The 19,816-nt window shown below is 41.1% G+C and overlaps 4 protein-coding genes across 6 annotated transcripts in view; 3 read left to right on the top strand and 1 right to left on the bottom strand.

Annotated features, from left to right (window-relative positions):
- The window catches only part of otud7a (OTU deubiquitinase 7A), a 42,925-nt gene extending 42,792 nt beyond the window's left edge, over positions 1-133 (bottom strand). For both annotated transcript variants that reach the window (XM_082542125.1, XM_082542123.1), the window contains exon 1: positions 48-133. The gene's annotated coding sequence lies outside the window, so the exon portion shown is untranslated. The remainder of the gene's footprint in view (positions 1-47) is intronic.
- LOC309711686 (uncharacterized protein) lies at positions 40-14,560 on the top strand (the record flags this gene model as incomplete). Of its 2 annotated transcripts, none has more annotated exons than XM_082542121.1 (16): positions 40-418; positions 1,887-2,090; positions 2,174-2,242; positions 2,379-2,421; positions 4,874-5,019; positions 5,771-5,965; positions 6,963-7,049; positions 7,157-7,355; positions 7,485-7,708; positions 7,797-8,039; positions 10,160-10,405; positions 10,789-10,984; positions 11,263-11,468; positions 12,412-12,512; positions 13,662-13,833; positions 13,914-14,560. In XM_082542121.1, the coding sequence occupies 16 exons, from the start codon at positions 40-42 to the stop codon at positions 14,294-14,296; spliced, it is 3,093 nt and encodes a 1,030-aa protein (XP_082398247.1). In that variant the 3' UTR covers positions 14,297-14,560. The 2 variants fall into 2 exon arrangements, with proteins under 2 accessions (XP_082398247.1, XP_082398248.1); XM_082542122.1 differs by having other exon boundaries at positions 2,382-2,421.
- Positions 14,561-14,956: 396 nt separating this feature from the next.
- LOC309711691 (beta-1,3-galactosyl-O-glycosyl-glycoprotein beta-1,6-N-acetylglucosaminyltransferase 3-like) lies at positions 14,957-16,373 on the top strand (the record flags this gene model as incomplete). The annotated part of the gene is made up of 1 exon (XM_082542134.1): positions 14,957-16,373. The coding sequence occupies one exon, from the start codon at positions 14,957-14,959 to the stop codon at positions 16,175-16,177; it is 1,221 nt and encodes a 406-aa protein (XP_082398260.1). The 3' UTR covers positions 16,178-16,373.
- Positions 16,374-17,144: 771 nt separating this feature from the next.
- LOC309711692 (beta-1,3-galactosyl-O-glycosyl-glycoprotein beta-1,6-N-acetylglucosaminyltransferase 3-like) lies at positions 17,145-18,393 on the top strand. The gene has a single exon (XM_082542135.1). It carries the CDS (start codon positions 17,149-17,151, stop codon positions 18,358-18,360), a length of 1,212 nt encoding a protein of 403 aa, XP_082398261.1. The 5' UTR covers positions 17,145-17,148; the 3' UTR covers positions 18,361-18,393.
- The last annotated feature ends 1,423 nt before the right edge of the window (positions 18,394-19,816 follow it).

Consider the following 19,816-nt stretch of genomic DNA (forward strand, 5'->3'; position numbering starts at 1 on the left):
GACTGGGTGTTTTCTCATTTTCTTTGGCTCGTTGACTAAATGCTCACCGCGGTCCATTCTCATTGTCCAGTGTTTCACTTGAACTGGTCCAGCAAGTTATCTCTGGGCTGGTGCCTCACACCGAGTCCCCATATCGATCCGCCAGCTTTACCTGCCGCACGGACACTGCGTCTTTGGAGACAGTCCTCACTGTTTGCCGTCTTTCTCACTTTCAACCGAAAGTCCTCGGGCACAGCCATGAGGTCTTCCGTCGCGTTTGTCATTCTCCTGGTCTTCTGCGTTGGATTTACTGGATGTAAACCCTCGTCGCCCTGTCCGAGTGGCCAGTTTATGCTGAAGAACCAGTGTGTCCTGTGTCATCCCACCTGCTCCGAGTGCTACGGACACGAGCTGTTTGAATGCACTACCTGTGGAGTTTGTGAGTAGGATTTTCTTAGCACGTATAACGCGGTGAATATAGGGCTGTTGTTGATGGCTTTCTCAAATGAAAAGAAGGCGATTTTTATTAAATATCCATTACATTTTCCACACACACTAGCTTGCAGTGCATTTGATATACCCACGGATTTTTTTAAAGTCGTGTATCTTATGTGACAATAACTTAAGTTTTCATCATCATTGGCAAAAAGATCCAACACAGTACCTATGAAATGAGGACATGAGAGCACTAAATTTGCATGCCATTGTTCATATAATTGTTTTTTTTAAAGGATTTTATTATAATTTGTTATTATTTTACCACACCTATACCAGATTATGACAAAGACCTGTTGACGACTCAGTAATCCAGTTTTTTTTTTTTTTTTACTAGTCTATTTAATGATTACCCAGCTCTTTAAAAAAGGCTTTTGTTCGATGAGGAGCATTCAGCTCTGGTTTACCATTTACTCTTGTTAAACAATCAGAGAGGCTGGCTGTAGGACTTGCTGGCTACCTCTGAAATAGGGAAGGGTTGAATGTATGAATGTATGATCGTTTTTCACCCGAGTTTTCACGGTGTAATGTGATCGTGTCAGAAAGAGGCCTTTGTTAATCAGAACAGGGAAAAAATATCTGGAAGAGCTGGAAGTAGTGCTGTTGCTGTTGACTAGGCTCAACCTGCAAAAGCTGCAACTCTGTCCCTCCTTCCCTCACACTCTCCCTCCCTTGAACACACACTACTGATTCTCTTACTATACATTGTTGCTGGGTGGACCTATGCTTGGTTGTCATGTGCCATATTTTTCTGATCATGCTGTGATTGAGGGAAGTGGAAGGATAAGAGAGGCAGCAGCTTGCAGCCGCTCTCCTCCCTGTCTCACACGTCTTCTGTGTGGCGCTGAGCAGATGAGACAATGCTGTAACTCGGCTGCTCTCAGAGATGCCTCAGGTGCCACAGGTGCCTTGCTAGGCTAGTGGCAGGTGGCAGAGCATTAATCATGAGGGCCAACACAAGGCTGTCTCTGCTTACAGCTCTGATCTCTGGTCTCCCGCTAATTGCCAGTGTTTATATTAGTTGGAGCATCAGTCCACAAGTGATCTGGCACTGTTGCTGTCTGCAGTCAGTTTATAATGATCTTTATGCCTTCCATTCGCCTGCCGCTATTCTCTGTTTTTATTAAATATGCATGTGAAATCTCTGAATCCAGCACCTCCCAGCAGTTGCCACAGATTCCCTCAGCAATCCTCATCTTTCATTAGGCACTTACTTTTACACAGTTGCAGTGTCTTTTTAACTTTCCTTCATCCGACTGGCTGTCAGATGAAGAAAAGATTAAAGCTTACCTCTGTATTTATTAGGAGAATCTGAATGTTTTTCACTCTCAGAATACGGCAAACAGCATTTTTATGATAAGGGAAAATAGAGTATGCTAACAGCTCCTCCGTGACCTCCTCTTCCTCCTCAGATGAAGACGGACAGGAACGTTTCCTCCACCAAGGTCGCTGTCGGACACACTGCCCACGGGGATTCTATCCTGACAGGGGTCACTATGCCTGCCTGCCCTGCATAGCCAATTGTGAACTGTGCACAGATGGCAACATATGTGCCAAGTGTCGAGGACATTACAAACTTCACAATGGGGTCTGCCAAACAGCACTCTGCGGCATAGGTAAGTGCAAAACAGAGTTTTTGTGGAGGCGATATCTTTGCCTAACAGAGAGGCATTCAGTATTCTGGACCTCTGTGTTTCAGGGCAGGTGCAGGACCCTGATACAGGAGAGTGCATTGACTGTGAAATTGGCTGCAAAACATGTTACACAGGTAAACATGCTTTCTGTATGAGGCCCACACACCATTACTGTTTAGCGATGTATATTAAAACGCTGATAAAGGAGCACAATGCAGTTTGTTTCTCCCTATGAATGCTAATTAATTACCTTTTCTCCTCTGTTCCCAGAAGACCCAGAGATCTGTAGCAGCTGTGTTGAAGGTTACTTTCTGTGAGTGTTTTTTTTCTTACCTTATTATTATATTTTGATAACTGTGTTTTCCTCCTGTTCTGCTCTGAAATCATCCACAGACAACAGCGTCAATTGGCAATTATCTTTTCATTGTTTATGGATTTGACAGGTATTTTCTATTAGTTTGAATATTAGTAATTATTAGTAAAAAACACAAAAAATTGAAATCATTATTTTTTGTAATTTCTTTTCTGATTTTTAACAGTTTTAAAATTAGTTAATCAGTTTACGCTTATAAATTTGAGTTCAAAAGGTCTGAAATGTTGCAAATAGTAAAATGAGAAAACTCGACGTAGTTATTTGTTTATCCGGCATGGAACAGTTATGCTTTTGTATGCTATGCTTTATGATTTTTCAAACAGTTTTTCTTTTTTTATGGAGATTAAATATGCCGCCAAGAAGCAATTAACCTCACAATGACCCTGTAATTGTTTTTTACATTCAATGGTATTGCTTTGCAGGAAAAAAAACAACAACAACAAAAAACGGGTCTTGTAAATCTACATGCACTGTGAGGCATTATATGGCCAACCATTTCACAAATTGCTTATCAGAATATGCTTAGCTTTCTTGCCTCTACAGAAAATTGCATCTATATTCCTGTTTACACCAGCTTATCAATTGGACGCAGTGTGTAACACAAGTTATAGAGCCAGAACAGACCCCCCAATTGTGCACTCCTCCCTCGAGTTTAGGCCTCCTGGAATCGTGTGAATCAGGTTACCTTCCATTCAGAATCATACGCTGTTACCTGAGCCTTGGTTTTGAGCTCAGAAGAGACTTAACAAAGTGTTCTTATGTGTAAGGAGTAGAGAAAAACAAGTAGAGATGGAAGAGCTGCAAGAAAATACAGCACCTGCTTTTGTGGATGCTACACAGGTTTATTGGGATAGTCTATTTTTCTGCATCTGCTTGTGTAGTTTTCTTTAAAAGTATGGTTTTAGAGATTCAATATGACTGTTCATCTTAGCATTTTATGTTGTTATAGCTATTATATATCTACATGTGTAGCAGACAAAAATAAAATAAATATAATCCAGCAGGGAGCTATTATAAATTGGAAAAACAGCCACACTGCGACAGATTGTGACAGTTTCGAGCACTAAAAGAAATTCCTCCTTTTGAGATTTTGCTGGTAGTGAAAAATGTTAAAGTTCGACAGCTTTGGCATAACCATGAATCAGTGAGGCCAGTGTTACTCTTGCATTAAACGCCGCCTTTTAAAAGAAATCACAGCATGATGGATGTTTGGTATTTATTGGCATTTACTTTCCTCCCCAAGGAACCAAAGAAGTGCAGCAAAACCAAAAATTGCTGTGATTCATTCTCACTATAATTTAAATCCTTCATTTCCCGGGGCTTTCTCTTTTCTGAGACTACCTGCAGTATATTTTCTTCCTTACTAACAAAGTCCAGGAGTAAAAGACCTAAACAGAAGTTGCGTTGGAAATGCAAATGTGCTCTTCTGGAATGGATAGCCTGGTGTTTGCACAGGGGGATTCTTAAACATCCTGCAGATTTTAAAGCAGAGTAGTTTTTCCTGGCAAGAAATGGGGCCTGGTTTGTACCAGCTGCTATTGTGAACCACTTGATGGATGCATCGTGGCGCCTCCAGCTGTTCCTCTTCAAACAACCCCCACATCTTAGCACCAGATCCACGGCAACGCAGTAGGAAGGGCAGGTTGGGCTGTCACTGGTCAGGTTCCCTTATGTAGGAAGGTGGTGGAATAGGCTACACAAGATGCTGCATCACATATGTTAGTGGCTTATTTGCTGCTTGGCTAAGTCCCTCTTTCTTTAATGTTTTAGCGTGACATCTTTGCAAATCAAATCTTCACTTTTTTTAAAGCTCGTTTCTGGGGCAGCTGTCTCATGTTTAATAAGACAGTTAAGCCCCGAAGGACTGATAGGATAGGTTAATGACAGAAATCACCCCATACCTGCGGGCTACAAATAAAACACCAATTATCTTTTCGCCTTAAGAAGAAAGTAGAACCACAATATGCTTGAAGAAAGCCAGCCTACATTGTGCTTCCTGTCCCTACTGTTGTTCGTCTAAACTGCATGAGTTGGGAGAGGAGTGCTCTGAAGTCAACAATTCATCTACAGGTGTGCGGCTTACTGACACAATGCATGTTGGGATTACCACTTGTGTGCGGTATACCTTGTGTTTCTGCTGCCATCAGATCATGGTGCTTTTCATCGGCTTTTTTGATATCACAATAGTTCTGTTCAGCATGTTTGCTTTGCAAAACAGAGTCTACTTTCATTTAATAGCTGTGGCAGGGAGTTCAAGTAATGCAGTCACTGACCTATTAAAAGTTCTACTGAGGAAAAATACTTTGCTAATTGCCAGGGATTCTTATTGCTCACCACGTGCAAACAAGTTAAAGAAACTAATGGAAGATTTTCAATGAACCTTTCTCTACAGTTTCAGGCACCAGTGTCGCAGACATTGTCCTCAGAGCACCTATGAGGACAGAGGCAGGCGTGTCTGTCTCTCCTGCCCAGCACCATGTGAAGACTGCAGGAATAACACGCACTGCTTTGCCTGCCAGCCTGGTTACTTCCTCAATGGTAGAAGCAAATAACAATCATATATCTATGCTTTCCTTACTATCAGTATACTAAATGATGCAGATGTTCCATACCATACTAAAAGAGTATATTCAATATATTCTTTAATCACGTTGTTTTTGAGACTAACCAAAGACAAATGAAAGCACTCTGAGTCTTAATTTGGCTTGCAAAACATGTTCATTTAAGCAAATCTGTAACATAAGATATGCAAATGTATGATTTATGCAAACAAAGAAGAAGGGATTGTGTTTTTGTGTTCTGTAGGCGTGGGAGAAAAAGGTTGGAGACTGTAAATAAAGCCTGGAAACAAAACTATAGTAAAGAAAGGTTGGCGAGCCCACTGCTGCACTAATCGGCCTCCACCTTCTCCAGCTACAAGGTCCAGTTTCAAAAAAAAAAAAAAAATCTAGGTCATTGTTTTGTGCCTGGGCAGTCAGATGGAATTTGGAGAGAGAGTGATCCTATAAGGGCAAAGGAGAAGGATTTACGCAGCAGTGAACAGCTCACTTATGAGAATAAGTTTATCAGCACAATTTAAAGAATAAATAGTGTTTTTACAAATCAAAGTAACTTCTTATGGTTTCTCTTGACTTATTTCTACAGAAAAAAGTAGAAGAGAACATGTAGAGAAGTGCTTTTGTCTGCTATAGCATCCATGTTTTTAAGATTGTCAGTATAGAAGAAATGCTGTAATGGAATAATGTCGTAATAACATTAGTCCCTCTCTGTGCTTCTGTGTCTGTGTCAGAGGGACAATGCATTAAAAAGTGTCCTCAGCAAACCTTCAGCGACTCCAGCGGGTGGCGCTGTCAGTCTTGCCACAGCTCGTGCCAGACATGCCACGGACCTCGTGCAACAGACTGCGACCTTTGTCCTGGTGGGAATTTTCCTGTACATGGACAGTGTCCTCACATTAACTGCCCACAGGGACAGTATTTTGATGGTAAGTAGAGGAAGCACGGTGAAAGCTGACTTAGGCTGGTTAAAAAAGAAGTTTTATGTGATCCACTGTAATCCAGGTAAATTACAGATTTACAAATTTACGAACAAAAGGACAGAATGACATATCAGGTCATAGCTGAATCGCAGATAACACTCGTAACACGATACTTCTCTGAATCTCGGGTGGAAATGATTGCTTTTCTCCTTTGGGTGACACTGGAGGTCAGTACACTGTCCCAGAAATGTGGAGGGATTCATCGTCTTGCTCAAGGACACTTTAGGAAGTTGATACTTGCTGCTGAGCCCACAAGCTTGAACCCTGCTGAAGGACCTCTGGGGTCATCTGCCTCAAGCATCTACCTCTCTAGCCCCTTCTCTTTTGTGTCTGTGTCACCAGCACTTGGATACAATACTCCATTGTTCTTGTTATCAGCCATATACGGTTAATAAGTTGATTGTTTTAATTTCCACATCATTGGTTTCATTATTTGCTTACGCGTGTGGATAAGCCAGCTTCGTCAGGAGCAGTTCGCATTCAGCCATCAAGTATTTTTCCAAGCTATATACTGCTATTGTAAGGAAACAGCTTCATTTAAAACATTCTACTTCTTAGGTTTCGATTTTAACACAGGTGTCATTCACATATCTGTAAAACTGACCAGTGCTGTCACTTTGAGCCAAGAGCTGTTATTGCGCATTTGCAATTTAGTGTTTTTTTTTTTTTTTTTTTTTTTTAAACACTAGTGCCTGTTTTATCCTTAGGCAACACTGAACATGAATGGTTTTAGAGCAATACCTTTTCTTAATGTTTGCTTTTGAATACAGAATGCAATAGTCCAAAAGCTCCTGATTATCAATCATTTCTGTTTATTTCTGCCCAGAGCCCTTTCTTATACAGTCTATTTGTGCCTGAGACACTAAATCTTGTTATGGTTCCCTCTTGTGGTGGGGATGGTTAAAACAAGCTGTGTGCTGTATGTATATTCTTTTCCATCCAGGGAAATATGGTGAATGTCACACGTGCAATGTTTCCTGTAAGACCTGTTTTGGCCCACAGGCACTGGATTGTTCTTCTTGTTTTAAAGGTAATATTTACTGCTTTTAGCTTTTCAGAGTAAACTATCTTAATCGCGATGTTAATTCTTGATGCCAATCGTGCGAGTGTGGATGTGTGTGTATTTGTGCTTCACAGGATATTTCCTGGACCAGGACAGTTCCTGCGTAGAGCAGTGTCCACCTGGCTCATATGCGAACTCTGCCACTCAGCTGTGTGAGGACTGCTCTCCCAGCTGTGAGGCCTGTGTGGACACCAGTGATAACTGCATCAGCTGTTCCAAAGGCACCGATAAACTTTTTCTCCACCAAGGCCGGTGCTGGTCCAATTGCCCAGAGTAAGCAGTTTGATAAGCGGTGAAACAAACACGGAGCTATGCAATGATGACACGATCTTCTTCGTGCTTCGCTTCTCTTTTGTTTTCTCCCAACCGTATTGGGGTTATTTTTGTTTTGTTTTTCTTTAGAGGTTTCTTTGAGACAGCAGAGGGGTCGTGTGAAGCCTGTGATAGCTCCTGTCTCACCTGTGATGACATCAAATCCCAGTGTCTGTCCTGTGCTGACGGCTACTACCTGGAGAGTGGCATGTGTAGACTCAACTGTTCGCTGGGAATGTATCCTGCAGATGATGGTACCTGCAGACGATGTCCTCCCCACTGTGAAGTTTGCTCAGATGACAGGACCTGCTTCCGTGAGTTATTAGCACAGTCAGCAGATTTAAAAGATATAATGTTCGATACAGGTGAGAGATTTGTGTTATAAATTTTTCACCCCTCCAGGGTGCAGTTTCCTCTACTTGATGCTGAACGGTGAGTGTAAGGCTAGTTGTCCTGTGGGCTATTATGAGGACATGGAGGAGGGCCGCTGCGGTCAGTGCCACCCTACGTGTGGCAGCTGTTCAGGGCCTTCAGCAGATGATTGTGAGACCTGCTCAACCTACAGCCCCAAGCTCTATAAAGGTGTATGCTCAAAGGACTGCCCCGCTGGTACTTACTATGAGACTGCAGCTATGGAGTGTCAAGGTGAGCACCTGGATTCACAGATTTGATTTGGTTTTAAACACCAAATATGTGGAGTTTTCTTGTTACGGCTTCACCGTTCTACAGCGAGAATTCTTTCTAGTTTTCATGATGCTACTACGTCAGTTCAAAGACCATAAATTCAGATGTCAAAATGATTAAAATACACTTTAATCATTTAATCATTTTAATATTTATTCAATTTTGATGAAATTGAAATTTTAGAAATTGAAACTGTAGCAACTATGAAATGCAACTGTCAAATTTCATTTCATTTAAATCCAATGATATTACCTCTGTTCGAGTTTTGGATTTGACCTTCCTAGTAGCAGGAATTCTGCAGTGTTGCAAAGTTATTTGTTTTTATCCCTCAGCCGTAAAAGGCTGATGGGGTGTGGTTGTCACCTTGCGGAGCGGGTGGCTGGCACGAACACTCAAGTTTATGAATGTGATAACTCGAGAAGGAAACCACCTAAGACTTTTAAATTGATAAAATTATTAATTATTTAATTATTATTATTATTTAATTAATTAATTATTAACTAAAAATTTCAGAAAACTTCAAATCTCGGCGACCTCGACCTCAAGGTCAGAAGATCTTGTGAATGTGATAACTTCAGAACAAAGCAACATAGGATTTTCACATTTATACCATAGGTGCATCTACTAGGAGCCTGAGGGGTACTACTGGCACCACCAGAACTTTTAAGATAATGTTAAGATAACCCCACAAGTAATATTCTCTAATGTTTTTTCACAATGTGTTGCTGAAAGTACTTTGACTCACAGGACTTGCATCTGTGTAATATAGAGTTGGGATATCCCTTTGAATAAGTACGGTAGTTGGATAAATTAACATGTAGATGTGTTGCAATAATCATGCATAATACTCTGGGTAATTGATCAAACTGACCCTTTCCATGTCGTAGTTTTTAGGGAATTGATGTAAAAGAAGCCCAGAGTTATTATTATTGTATTTTCTGATTCATTTTTATTTGATTCTTTGATTTCAGAGTTTCATTTAGTTTCCAGAGTGGGTTTGCTATTTTCAGTTTTGGTTTTACTGTTTGAAAATGTTGCCTTTTAGTTTAGTTTGTATTAGTTTTAGTGTTTATTTCATGTGCTGGAGGCAATGTTTCGGAAAAAATCTGGCAGACTTTTTAAAAGCAGTTTACTCCCAGTCCTGCAGTATTATAGTATCTATACTATACTGTAGTGTTTATACAGTCGTACCTATACTACTGTATAAATTAGATCATAATGTAAAATAGATCAGCTTGCAGCACCACATTCGTTTCAGCGGAACTGCTGATTTTTTCACTATACAGCTCCTATTCTCACCACTTGAATTTGTATATCAGCAATCGGTTCTGGATCTCCTCCACAACGTTAGAAGTGTGACCCTTCAACTTGTCTTTCATTTTGGGGAAGAGGATAAACTCACCAGGAGCCAAATATGCCAGAGTTGGGCCAGTGGTGACAACACCACGTAGCACAGTGGAGATGCTAAAGTTTCTCTCCCTTAGACAGCTCAGCGTAATATAGTAAAGCTCACCACAGAGAATCAGACAAATTTATGGTGCAAGCTCTGTAAAAGTATAATAAAAAAAACCAAAATGCACATGTGCTGCCTTGAGGTTTGAACACTGTGGACTCCACACACACTAATGTCCACAGACATGAAAGTTAGGTTAGCTAGACTCAGAAAGTTAAATGTTTGCGCTGTGCTTGAGGTCCATGGAGTGGTTAGAATGGCACTCACACAGAACAGTCTATAAAGCGTGCACTAGAAGTCCACACCAAGTACACAAAGAAAAAACCTTGAAAGCGAGATCATCCAATTTTTTCCTCACACCTTCTATTAGACTTTCTTTTCCATACTAATTACCTTGAATAATGTTAAAGCTTGAATAAGCGTTAAAAAAACAGAAAATGTGTAACAAAGGGAGGTTAATGCAATGGCCAAAAGCAATTACTAAACTCACAACTGAGTGATAATGAAATAAGCTATTTGCTTAAAATGAAATCCATTCACCTCTAAAACATGATTATTGTACCCTCTTGTGTAAATGTGGTAATGTGACATGAAGGTGTTGCAATCTGCTTTGCTTGGTTGTATTTAGAGTGCCACCAGACTTGCCTTAGCTGCACCGGGCCGGACGCCAACGAGTGCACCCAGTGCGAGAGAGGACTCGTGTTGGATCCAAACACGTTACTGTGTGGTGTGACGGGTGATACGGCCTGCCCACCGGGGACCTACCTACACAACGACCAGTTCACCTGCAAGGGTTGCCACCGACACTGTCTTTCGTGTGAGGGGCCAGGCAACGATGAATGCCAGACCTGTGCTGTCCCCAGATATCTTTACAGTGAGCATTTTCAACAGGTTTATGTGCAGACACAGAGGTGATTTGTGGTATAAATGAAAATCAGCACAAAACTGATTGTTTTAAAGTTGATTTATCATGCAAAGACAAAACAAATCTGAATCATTTATCTTTTAACTGTTAGCTCTACAGGTGTTTGAAAAAGCGTTTTCTCATTTTAATCACTAATGAAATTTTTGGCCCAAGTTATAGACTTTGCTTTTGCATTTAGTGCTCTCACAGCTGGCTTCATAATAATGGCTTTTGTAAGACTATTTGACAATTTCAGGTTAAACAGATTTATGCAGTTGTACTGGTTGCTTCTCTGAAGTGAGTACGCCACCAAGTTAAGGTGCTAACTCTGTTGCTGTATGCTTTTTTTCCAGACAGCACATGTGTTAATACGTGTCCTGATGGCACGTATACCACAAGGCAGGAAGCTGATGGAAAGATGTTGGGACTCTGTTTGCCTTGTGACCACGTGTGTTCCTCTTGCACTAGTGCATCACCAAGAGATTGTCTTACGTGTTCTCCAGGATATCTGCGGCTCCTTCAGCTCTGTGTCACCCATTGTCCCACTGGGTAGAAAGCTCTGTTACTATTTGTGAAATGTTTACCTCAAGTAGACAAACAATTTCTGCAAACAGACCTTTATGCTTCAGTGACCCCAAACTAGAGATAATACAGTATTTGTTTTGGAAGTGAACCAAAGTTTCTTAGGAAGAAAGGGTGTAACGTGGTTTCTCCTTCTTCAGCAGCAAAGTAACTTTTTCTTAAAGCTTTTTATTTTATTTTATCAGTTACATATTTGACAAACATGAAGGAAATGTTTTAACCCATTTTTTTATGCATTTCTTCAGGTATTACAGGGAGGGCTCCCAGTGTCATAAATGTCACCAGTCCTGTGAGCTGTGTACAGGACCGGGGCCCGAGTCTTGCAGGGCATGTTCCCCTCCTCTGCTGGAGCTGAAAGGCACCAAGCTGTGTGTCGAACGCTGCCCACACCGCTTCTATCAGTCTAACGACATCTGCAAAAAATGTCATATCAGTTGTCAGACATGCATAGGTAGGTAGAGGTGAAATGTCAAACCAGTGAGTCAACAGAAACCCATTTTTAAGCATTCAGGCATGTTTTTTACATGTTATTTATTTTACTGTGTTACATACAGCTTTTTGTTCTAATCATTTCATTTAATTTCAGTTCAGCAAACAGAAAAATAAAATTCCTTCTGAAATGTAACACTGATGTAACTATTTAGACCATTTGCTTTCATTTTAACTCAGGAGTCTCTCTTTCTCTTAATCATCTTTGAGATGTTTCTGTACCTTGATTGGCACATGAAAACAAAATCAAAGGGGAAGCAAAAGGAACTCAAAAGCCCTCCCTAAAGTGCTTGTAGACATGACTGTGTGGAGGCACAGATCCATATTCTTACAGGGAGCACATTTGGAGCAACAAGCACTCTTCCTGTAGACAAACGATTCCCAAACTGAGGAATCATGAGAGCAAGATCGTGGTACTAAAGGTGGTTAGGAACCTGGTGACCTCCAGAGAACCTGTGGTGACATGGGACAAATAGAATATGCATTATAGCAGCACTCCAGTGATCTGGGTACAGTATCTAGCAGCACAGCTTCATTCAGTAGTATTAAATGGAGGGGGGAAAAACCCTCAATTGTTACTTTATTTTTTATTTTGTAGACTGACTGTTGACTGTAAATGGTTTTCGGATACTAAATGGTGGTATGCTGGGTAAGACTGTTACCTCACAGGGTCCTGGATTTGAATCCAGTCTAGAGTCCTTCTATATGTGGATGTCTGCATGGGTCTCTCCAGTTACTCTGGCTTGTTCTCACAGTGTGATGAACTGGGTTGCCACCACCACCACCTTTGACCCTGAACTGGGGCTTGAATAATTTCTGACTGTACTTTATATTTCCAAACTGTCAATATCGTGGATTCACTTTCTCATTAGGTATCTGCTCAGTGCCTGTATGTGTGTTTGCAGATGCCTCTCCTCAGGGCTGCTTGACTTGTGACTGGGGCAGCATGCTACAGGACAAAGTGTGCTATCCACGCTGTAAGGAGGGACTGTACTTTTCTGAAGAGGTGGGTTATGATTAGGGCTGTTCGATATGACGATATAAAAACGTCTATCGTTTCATTTTATGCTATTGTTTGTTTCGTGGTGTCACAAAATAAACTGTTTACGGCAATATTTTTCATCGTTTTGATGGTCACTGTAGTGGCTATATTAATTTCTTAAAGTTCTCTATTTCTCTTATATTCAATATAACCACACTACAGATGGACAAGCGCCTGTTTTATGCTTTGTGGTTAGCAACAACAACGGTAACACCATCGCGTGTCCGCTTGTTTATGTTCCACATAAACCTTTCACAATAAAGCTCAAGATCCTGTTGAGACTTTTCAAAATAAATTGAATCACGTGAAAGAGCAGATTATTTACGGATGAGAAGTAAAAAAAGAGCCGCCAGGTGCTAAAAGACTCAAACGTTAGAACAGGCTTTCCCCGCAGCATGCCGTGTAATAAATACTCACAAAGAAAACGGCGGGCATTACAATTTATGTCTAAAAATGTATCGTTTCATGCATCGGTTAAAACACTCGACTCCAGCTACATGACGCCCAGCTGGAAACACTTCCCGCAAGTCGAGCTGCCCGAAGTTCACAGAATTTACAGAAAATGTTACAGTTTTGTGATTTATATCATTATCAGACGATAGAATTCTTATATCGGGATATGAGATTTTGGTCATATCGCACAGCCCTAGTTATGATTTAATGATCGTCTTGTCATTGTACTACTCTATGTATCATAACCATTGTATTTAAAGGCAAATGGCAGGTGTTCTCGCTTAAATTGATAGCATAGAATCTGCCTACAGACACTAATTGATCACACCACCGTAAATGAGTGAAATAATAAAAAACACTGATCCAAATTAATATTTTAGTTTGGCTGCCACATATATTCGTAAGCGAGCTACCACGGATGTTTGCTGTATGCCTACTAGCTTGTGACAGTACACAAAAGAAAGTACATAGACATCCTCTCAAAACCAGGATGTAGTAAAACAGGATTAACAGTGAGTAATACTGACATACTGAATTGTCAGGTTAGAACTGATAGTGGTGAAACAGGCTGGGCTATTTGCCTTCCATTCTCTTCAGAGCATAACATAACCTCTGGCATAACCTTTTATCTAATGTCTGTATCTAACTGTTCGATTGTAGGAAACATGCAAGCCTTGCAACAAGTCATGCAGGCATTGCTACGGCCCCGGACCTGACCACTGTCTGACTTGTCACACTGACTCTGCTCTTCATGCTGTGGAGAACCGTTGTGCTCCATGCTGTCAGACTGGAGGCAATTACACCAATTGCTGTGTTTGTGACAGCCGCTCAGGTAGTGATGCTGTCTTTCATAAGCGAAAGAAAAGTGTATAGATGTGACAGTTTACTAAAGGAATTTTGTGTTTTTTCTAGCACTGTGTGTGGAGGCCCCCCAGCCTAAATCAGGAGACATCCAGGAAACCGATATGAGTTTGTCCTCCAGAACTCTGAAGCACACCTCGGCTGCCTTGCCTATTGCTCTGCTGCTGGCAATTGGTTTGACTCTGGCTGTATTTGTCTTGGTTAAAGCCCATGCTAGGAAGAGGCTTTGTTGGAAACGAAGCTATGAGAGATTGAGTGGTAGTGCGAACATTAACATGCCCCACGGCGTGCCCGAGCCAGATAGCGGAGATGAGGTAGATGTGGTGTACACCAGCAAAGGTGGATCCGTTTATCGGCGTTACAGCTTCATCCACGAGCAGGACACAGATGCAGACCAGGATGTGGATGAGAACATCCGTTTTAGTCATTCTTAGATGCATTTAGAGCTCAGAGTAATTGAGGAATGTTTCGGGATGCTCAGTATCAAGACGGACACGTAGTCAAAGTTAAAATAGTTAATGTGTTAAAGAGAATGCAGCAGTAATTTTCTTTGGTATGTTTCTTTTGACTTCAGGTGAATATTTATTCTATGAAGTGCCTGTATCTGTATAATGGAAATTCTTAGACACGTGAAACAGTACAGATCATACACGTTTGTGTAAATGTATATGGGGTTTTTTTTTCAACTTGACATTAAAGTCGTGCTTGTGAAACAGTGAATTGGTCATATACTGTAAGTTAAACTTGTTTGTTGGAAAGAGAAAATCTTTTCTAATTTACATCGTTTGAATGCCTTGAAACAACTGCCTTAAACCCTGTCATCCTGGTAATGTTATCAGTGTCATCTGGTCTATCAGTGGCATCAGTAGAGTTGAATACAATTCTGCAAACTGTAAAATACTCCAGGAATGTTTTTTGGTTTTCCACACCTTAGTTTTACATATTTCCTAATGTAATGAAACAGTGCAGCCTCTCACCATTTAGTCGAACTGTAACCTGCACTGAAGACAAAGTCACCTGTGTGGCAGTCCCTTTCAAACAAGGATATGTATTTTACAAAGGGTCGTATGTTAAGAAATCTTTTTCTTACCTTGATGGTTTTGTTCCTTTCTTTTGCTCTTTGGAGATTTGGCTCTGAACAGTCATCGTCTGATCTGCAAATACCTCCTCAGTTCTCAGCTGATCTGCCTGGTTGTTCGACTATTATCACTGGTGATGTGAAAGGTAAGGAAGGTGAATTAGAAGGGCTTCTGTCATCCAAGAAAAAGAAGAATGTTTTTTCTGAGGACTTCTACATTAATGCAACAGTCAACTGTCAAGTTTACGTTGAAGAAAGAGGTTTCATCACAGCTCCTCTCAGTGAGGAAGAGAAAGATTTCCCCATTGCATACTCCATGGTGATCCATGACAAGATTGAGATGTTTGAGCGGCTTCTACGAGCTATTTATGCTCCTCAGAACATTTACTGTGTACACGTGGACCAGAACTCCTCTGCATCATTCATGAAGGCTGTGGCTGCGATTGCTTCATGCTTTCCTAATGTGTTTGTATCCAGTAAATTAGAAAGAGTGGTATATGCCTCGTGGTTCAGAGTACAGGCAGATCTGAATTGCATGAAAGATCTGCTAAATACTCACATCAACTGGAGGTACCTGCTTAACACCTGTGGGACAGACTTCCCCATCAAAACAAACAGAGAGATGGTGAGGGCACTGAAGCTTCTCAATGGGAGGAACAGCATGGAGTCCGAGGTGACTTCTGGCTACAAGAAAGGTCGTTGGCAGTATCACCACAATATCACAAAGAGTGTTATCAACACAAATGTGAGGAAAAGTGCCCCACCAATCAGTATCCCCATGTTCTCAGGAAATGCCTACTTTGTGGTCACAAGAGCTTTTGTGGAACATGTGATGGAGGACAGAGAGGTTCAGAAGTTTCTGGAGTGGGAGAAGGACACATACAGCCCTGATGAGCACTTGTGGGCCACCCTGCAGAGGATGCCCTCTGTTCCTGGGTCAATGCCCCAAAATGGGAAGTATGACATGTCAGACATGCTAGCTTTGGCTCGGGCAGTGAAGTGGTCGTATTCAGCAGGAGATATGAATAAAGGAGCCCCATATTACCCATGCACTGGTGTTTACAGAAGATCTGTTTGTGTGTATGGAGCGGGTGACCTCCCATGGCTCCTGAAACAACACCACCTGTTTGCAAATAAGTTTGATCCAGAGGTTGATGATGTTGCCATAAGGTGTCTGGAATCAGTGCTGCGTTTCAAAGCTTTAGTCCATGACCCACTGTCCACTAGGAAAATGTGACCATTGAGTAAAACTTACAATGAATTAAAAGTGTAATTCATTATAAGTGAAGTTTGCGTTGTTTGTTGTAAGTAGAAAGTCCTTTCTAAGTTACACCCGTAGAAGATCCTGAAACAAACAACTTCATTATACTCGCTCTTCTTGGTAATGTTATCTGATTGCATTTAACACTACTCTAAAAGCGGCATTAGTAGTGTTGATGCTCAACTATGCAACAGGCAAAAATGGTCTCGGATATTTTTTAGGTTTTCCACACCTTAGATTTACAGACTTCCTTATGTAATGAAACATCCGTTTTAGTCATTCTTAGATGCATTTAGAGCTCAGAGTAATTGAGGAATGTTTCGGGATGCTCAGTATCAAGACGGACACGTAGTCAAAGTTAAAATAGTTAATGTGTAAAAGAGAACGCAGCAGTAATTTTCTTTGGTATGTTTCTTTTGACTTCAGGTGAATATTTATTCTATGAAGTGCCTGTATCTGTATAATGGAAATTCTTAGACACGTGAAACAGTACAGACCATACACGTTTGTGTAAATGTATATGGGTTTTTTTTTTTCAACTTGATATTAAAGTCGTGCTTGTGAAACAGTGAATTGGTCATATACTGTAAGTTAAACTTGTTTGTTGGAAAGAGAAAATCTTTTCTAATTTACACTGTTTGAATGCCTTGAAACAACTGCCTTAAACCCTGTCATCCTGGTAATGTTATCAGTGTCATCTGGTCTATCAGTGTCATCAGTAGAGTTGAATACAATTCTGCAAACTGTAAAATATTCCAGGAATGTTTTTCGGTTTTCCACACCTTAGTTTTACATATTTCCTAATGTAATGAAACAGTGCAGCCTCTCACCATTTAGTCGAACTGTAACCTGCACTGAAGACAAAGTCACCTGTGCGGCAGTCCCTTTCAAACAAGGATATGTATTTTAAGAAGCGTTGTATGTTAAGAAATCTTTTTCTTACCTTGATGGTTTTGTTCTTTTCTTTTGCTCTTTGGAGATTTGGCTCTGAACAGTCATCGTCTGATCTGCAAATACTTCCTCAGTTCTCAGCTGATCTGCCTGGTAAGTTGGCTCTTATCCCTGGAGGCAAGCAATGTGAATTAGAAGGGCTTCTGTCATCCAAGAAAAAGAAGAATGTTTTTTCTGAGGACTTCTACATTAACGCAACAGTGAACTGTCAAGTTTACATTGAAGAAAGAGGTTTCATCACAGCTCCTCTCAGTGAGGAAGAGAAAGATTTCCCCATTGCATACTCCATGGTGATCCATGACAAGATTGAGATGTTTGAGCGGCTTCTACGAGCTATTTATGCTCCTCAGAACATTTACTGTGTACACGTGGACCAGAAATCCTCTGCAACATTCAAGAAGGCTGTGGCTGCGATTGCTTCATGCTTTCCTAATGTGTTTGTAGCCAGTAAATTAGAAAGAGTGGTATATGCCTCGTGGTTCAGAGTACAGGCAGATCTGAATTGCATGAAAGATCTGCTAAATACTCACATCAACTGGAGGTACCTGCTTAACACCTGTGGGACAGACTTCCCCATCAAAACAAACAGAGAGATGGTGAGGGCACTGAAGTTTCTCAATGGGAGGAACAGCATGGAGTCTGAAGCCACTCCTAGACGCAAGAAAGGTCGTTGGCAGTATCACCACAAAGTCACCAACAAAGTTATCGGCACATATGTCTGGAAAAGTGCCCCACCAATCAGCATCCCCATGTTCTCAGGAAATGCCTACTTTGTGGTCACAAGAGCTTTTGTGGAACATGTGATGGAGGACAGAGAGGTTCAGAAGTTTCTGGAGTGGGAGAAGGACACATACAGCCCTGATGAGCACTTGTGGGCCACCCTGCAGAGGATGCCCTCTGTTCCTGGGTCAATGCCCCAAAATGGGAAGTATGACATGTCAGACATGCTAGCTTTGGCTCGGGCAGTGAAGTGGTCGTATTCAGCAGGAGATATGAATAAGGGAGCCCCATATTACCCATGCACTGGTGTTTATAGAAGATCTATTTGTGTGTATGGAGCGGGTGACCTCCCATGGCTCCTGAAACAACACCACCTGTTTGCAAATAAGTTTGATCCAGAGGTTGATGATGTTGCCATAAGGTGTCTGGAATCAGTGCTGCGTTTCAAAGCTTTGGGCCATGACCCACTGCCCACTAGGAAAATGTGACCATTGAGTAAAACTTACAATGAATTAAAAGTGTCATTCATTATAAGTGAAGTTTGCGTTGTTTGTTGTAAGTAGAAAGTCCTTTCTAAGTTACACCCGTAGAAGATCCTGAAACAAACAACTTCATTATACTCGCTCTTCTTGGTAATGTTATCTGATTGCATTTAACACTACTCTGTCAGCGGCATTAGTAGTGTTGATGCTCAACTATGCAACAGGCAAAAACGGTCTCGGATTTTTTTTTAGGTTTTCCACACCTTAGATTTAGATACTTCTTTATGTAATGAAACAGTGCAGCCTCTCACCATTTCGTCAAACTGTAACCTGCACTGAAGACAAAGTCACCTGTGTGGCAGTCCCTTTCAAACAAGGATATGTATTTTAAGAAGCGTTGTATGTTAAGAAATCTTTTTCTTATCTTGATGGTTTTGTTCTTTTCTTTTGCTCTTTGGACATTTGGCTCTGAACAGTCATCGTCTGATCTGCAAATACTTCCTCAGTTCTCAGCTGATCTGCCTGGTTGTTCGACTATTATCACTGGTGATGTGAAAGGTAAGGAAGGTGAATTAGGAAGGCTTCTGTCATCCAAGAAAAAGAAGAATGTTTTTTCTGAGGACTTCTACATTAATGCAACAGTGAACTGTCAGGCTTACATTGAAAAAAGAGGTTTCATCACAGCTCCTCTCAATGAGGAAGAGAAAGATTTCCCCATTGCATACTCCATGTTGATCCATGACAAGATTGAGATGTTTGAGCGGCTTCTACGAGCTGTTTATGCTCCTCAGAACATTTACTGTGTACACGTGGACCAGAAATCTCTGACCCTCTGACTGCAGGTTTTCCCGAATCGTATAAACTCATCGCATATTAATAATCAAGGAACTGCCCTCCCAGCCCATTGTTCCTTCAGTGGTGCTAATTGCAGTCATTATGCAATGTACTGTTTATAAGATTGGGGAAACCTGCTGAGACCAGCGGAGGTCACGCTGAACAACGGCAGGACGTTTAAGCGTGATCAGCTGTTGTTAGCATTTATTTAATATTAATTTCTAGTATCAGCTGATGTTCGGTGGAGCCACAGCTGTAAAAGCTGCTGGTCATGATATCGGTTTGTGTATGTGGGGAGAGGGAAACATGAAGATGAAACCAGGAGATGTCCTTACTGAATCAGTGTTTGTGTGTACAGAGAGACAGCCAGGTTCACAATGGATATAAGAAAGTTTTTTTCAAAAAAAGGAGCCACATTCAGGTAAACTTGTAAAATCAAATGATCCGTGAATCAGCAATAATGTTCGATCAGTGTTTCAATATTTATATCTTTTATTAGATATGCATGTGGTTTGGTTAGGACTTTTTGTTAGTAGTCCGCTGTAAAACTTTTAATGCGTACTCCAGCACATGACAAAACACACAGACCGCACCGGAAGAACAAAACTCCCCCCACCATACTATTCCG

The sequence above is a fragment of the Aulonocara stuartgranti genome (genome assembly GCF_965226115.1).
Source record: "Aulonocara stuartgranti genome assembly, chromosome: 7".
NCBI lineage: Eukaryota > Metazoa > Chordata > Actinopteri > Cichliformes > Cichlidae > Aulonocara > Aulonocara stuartgranti.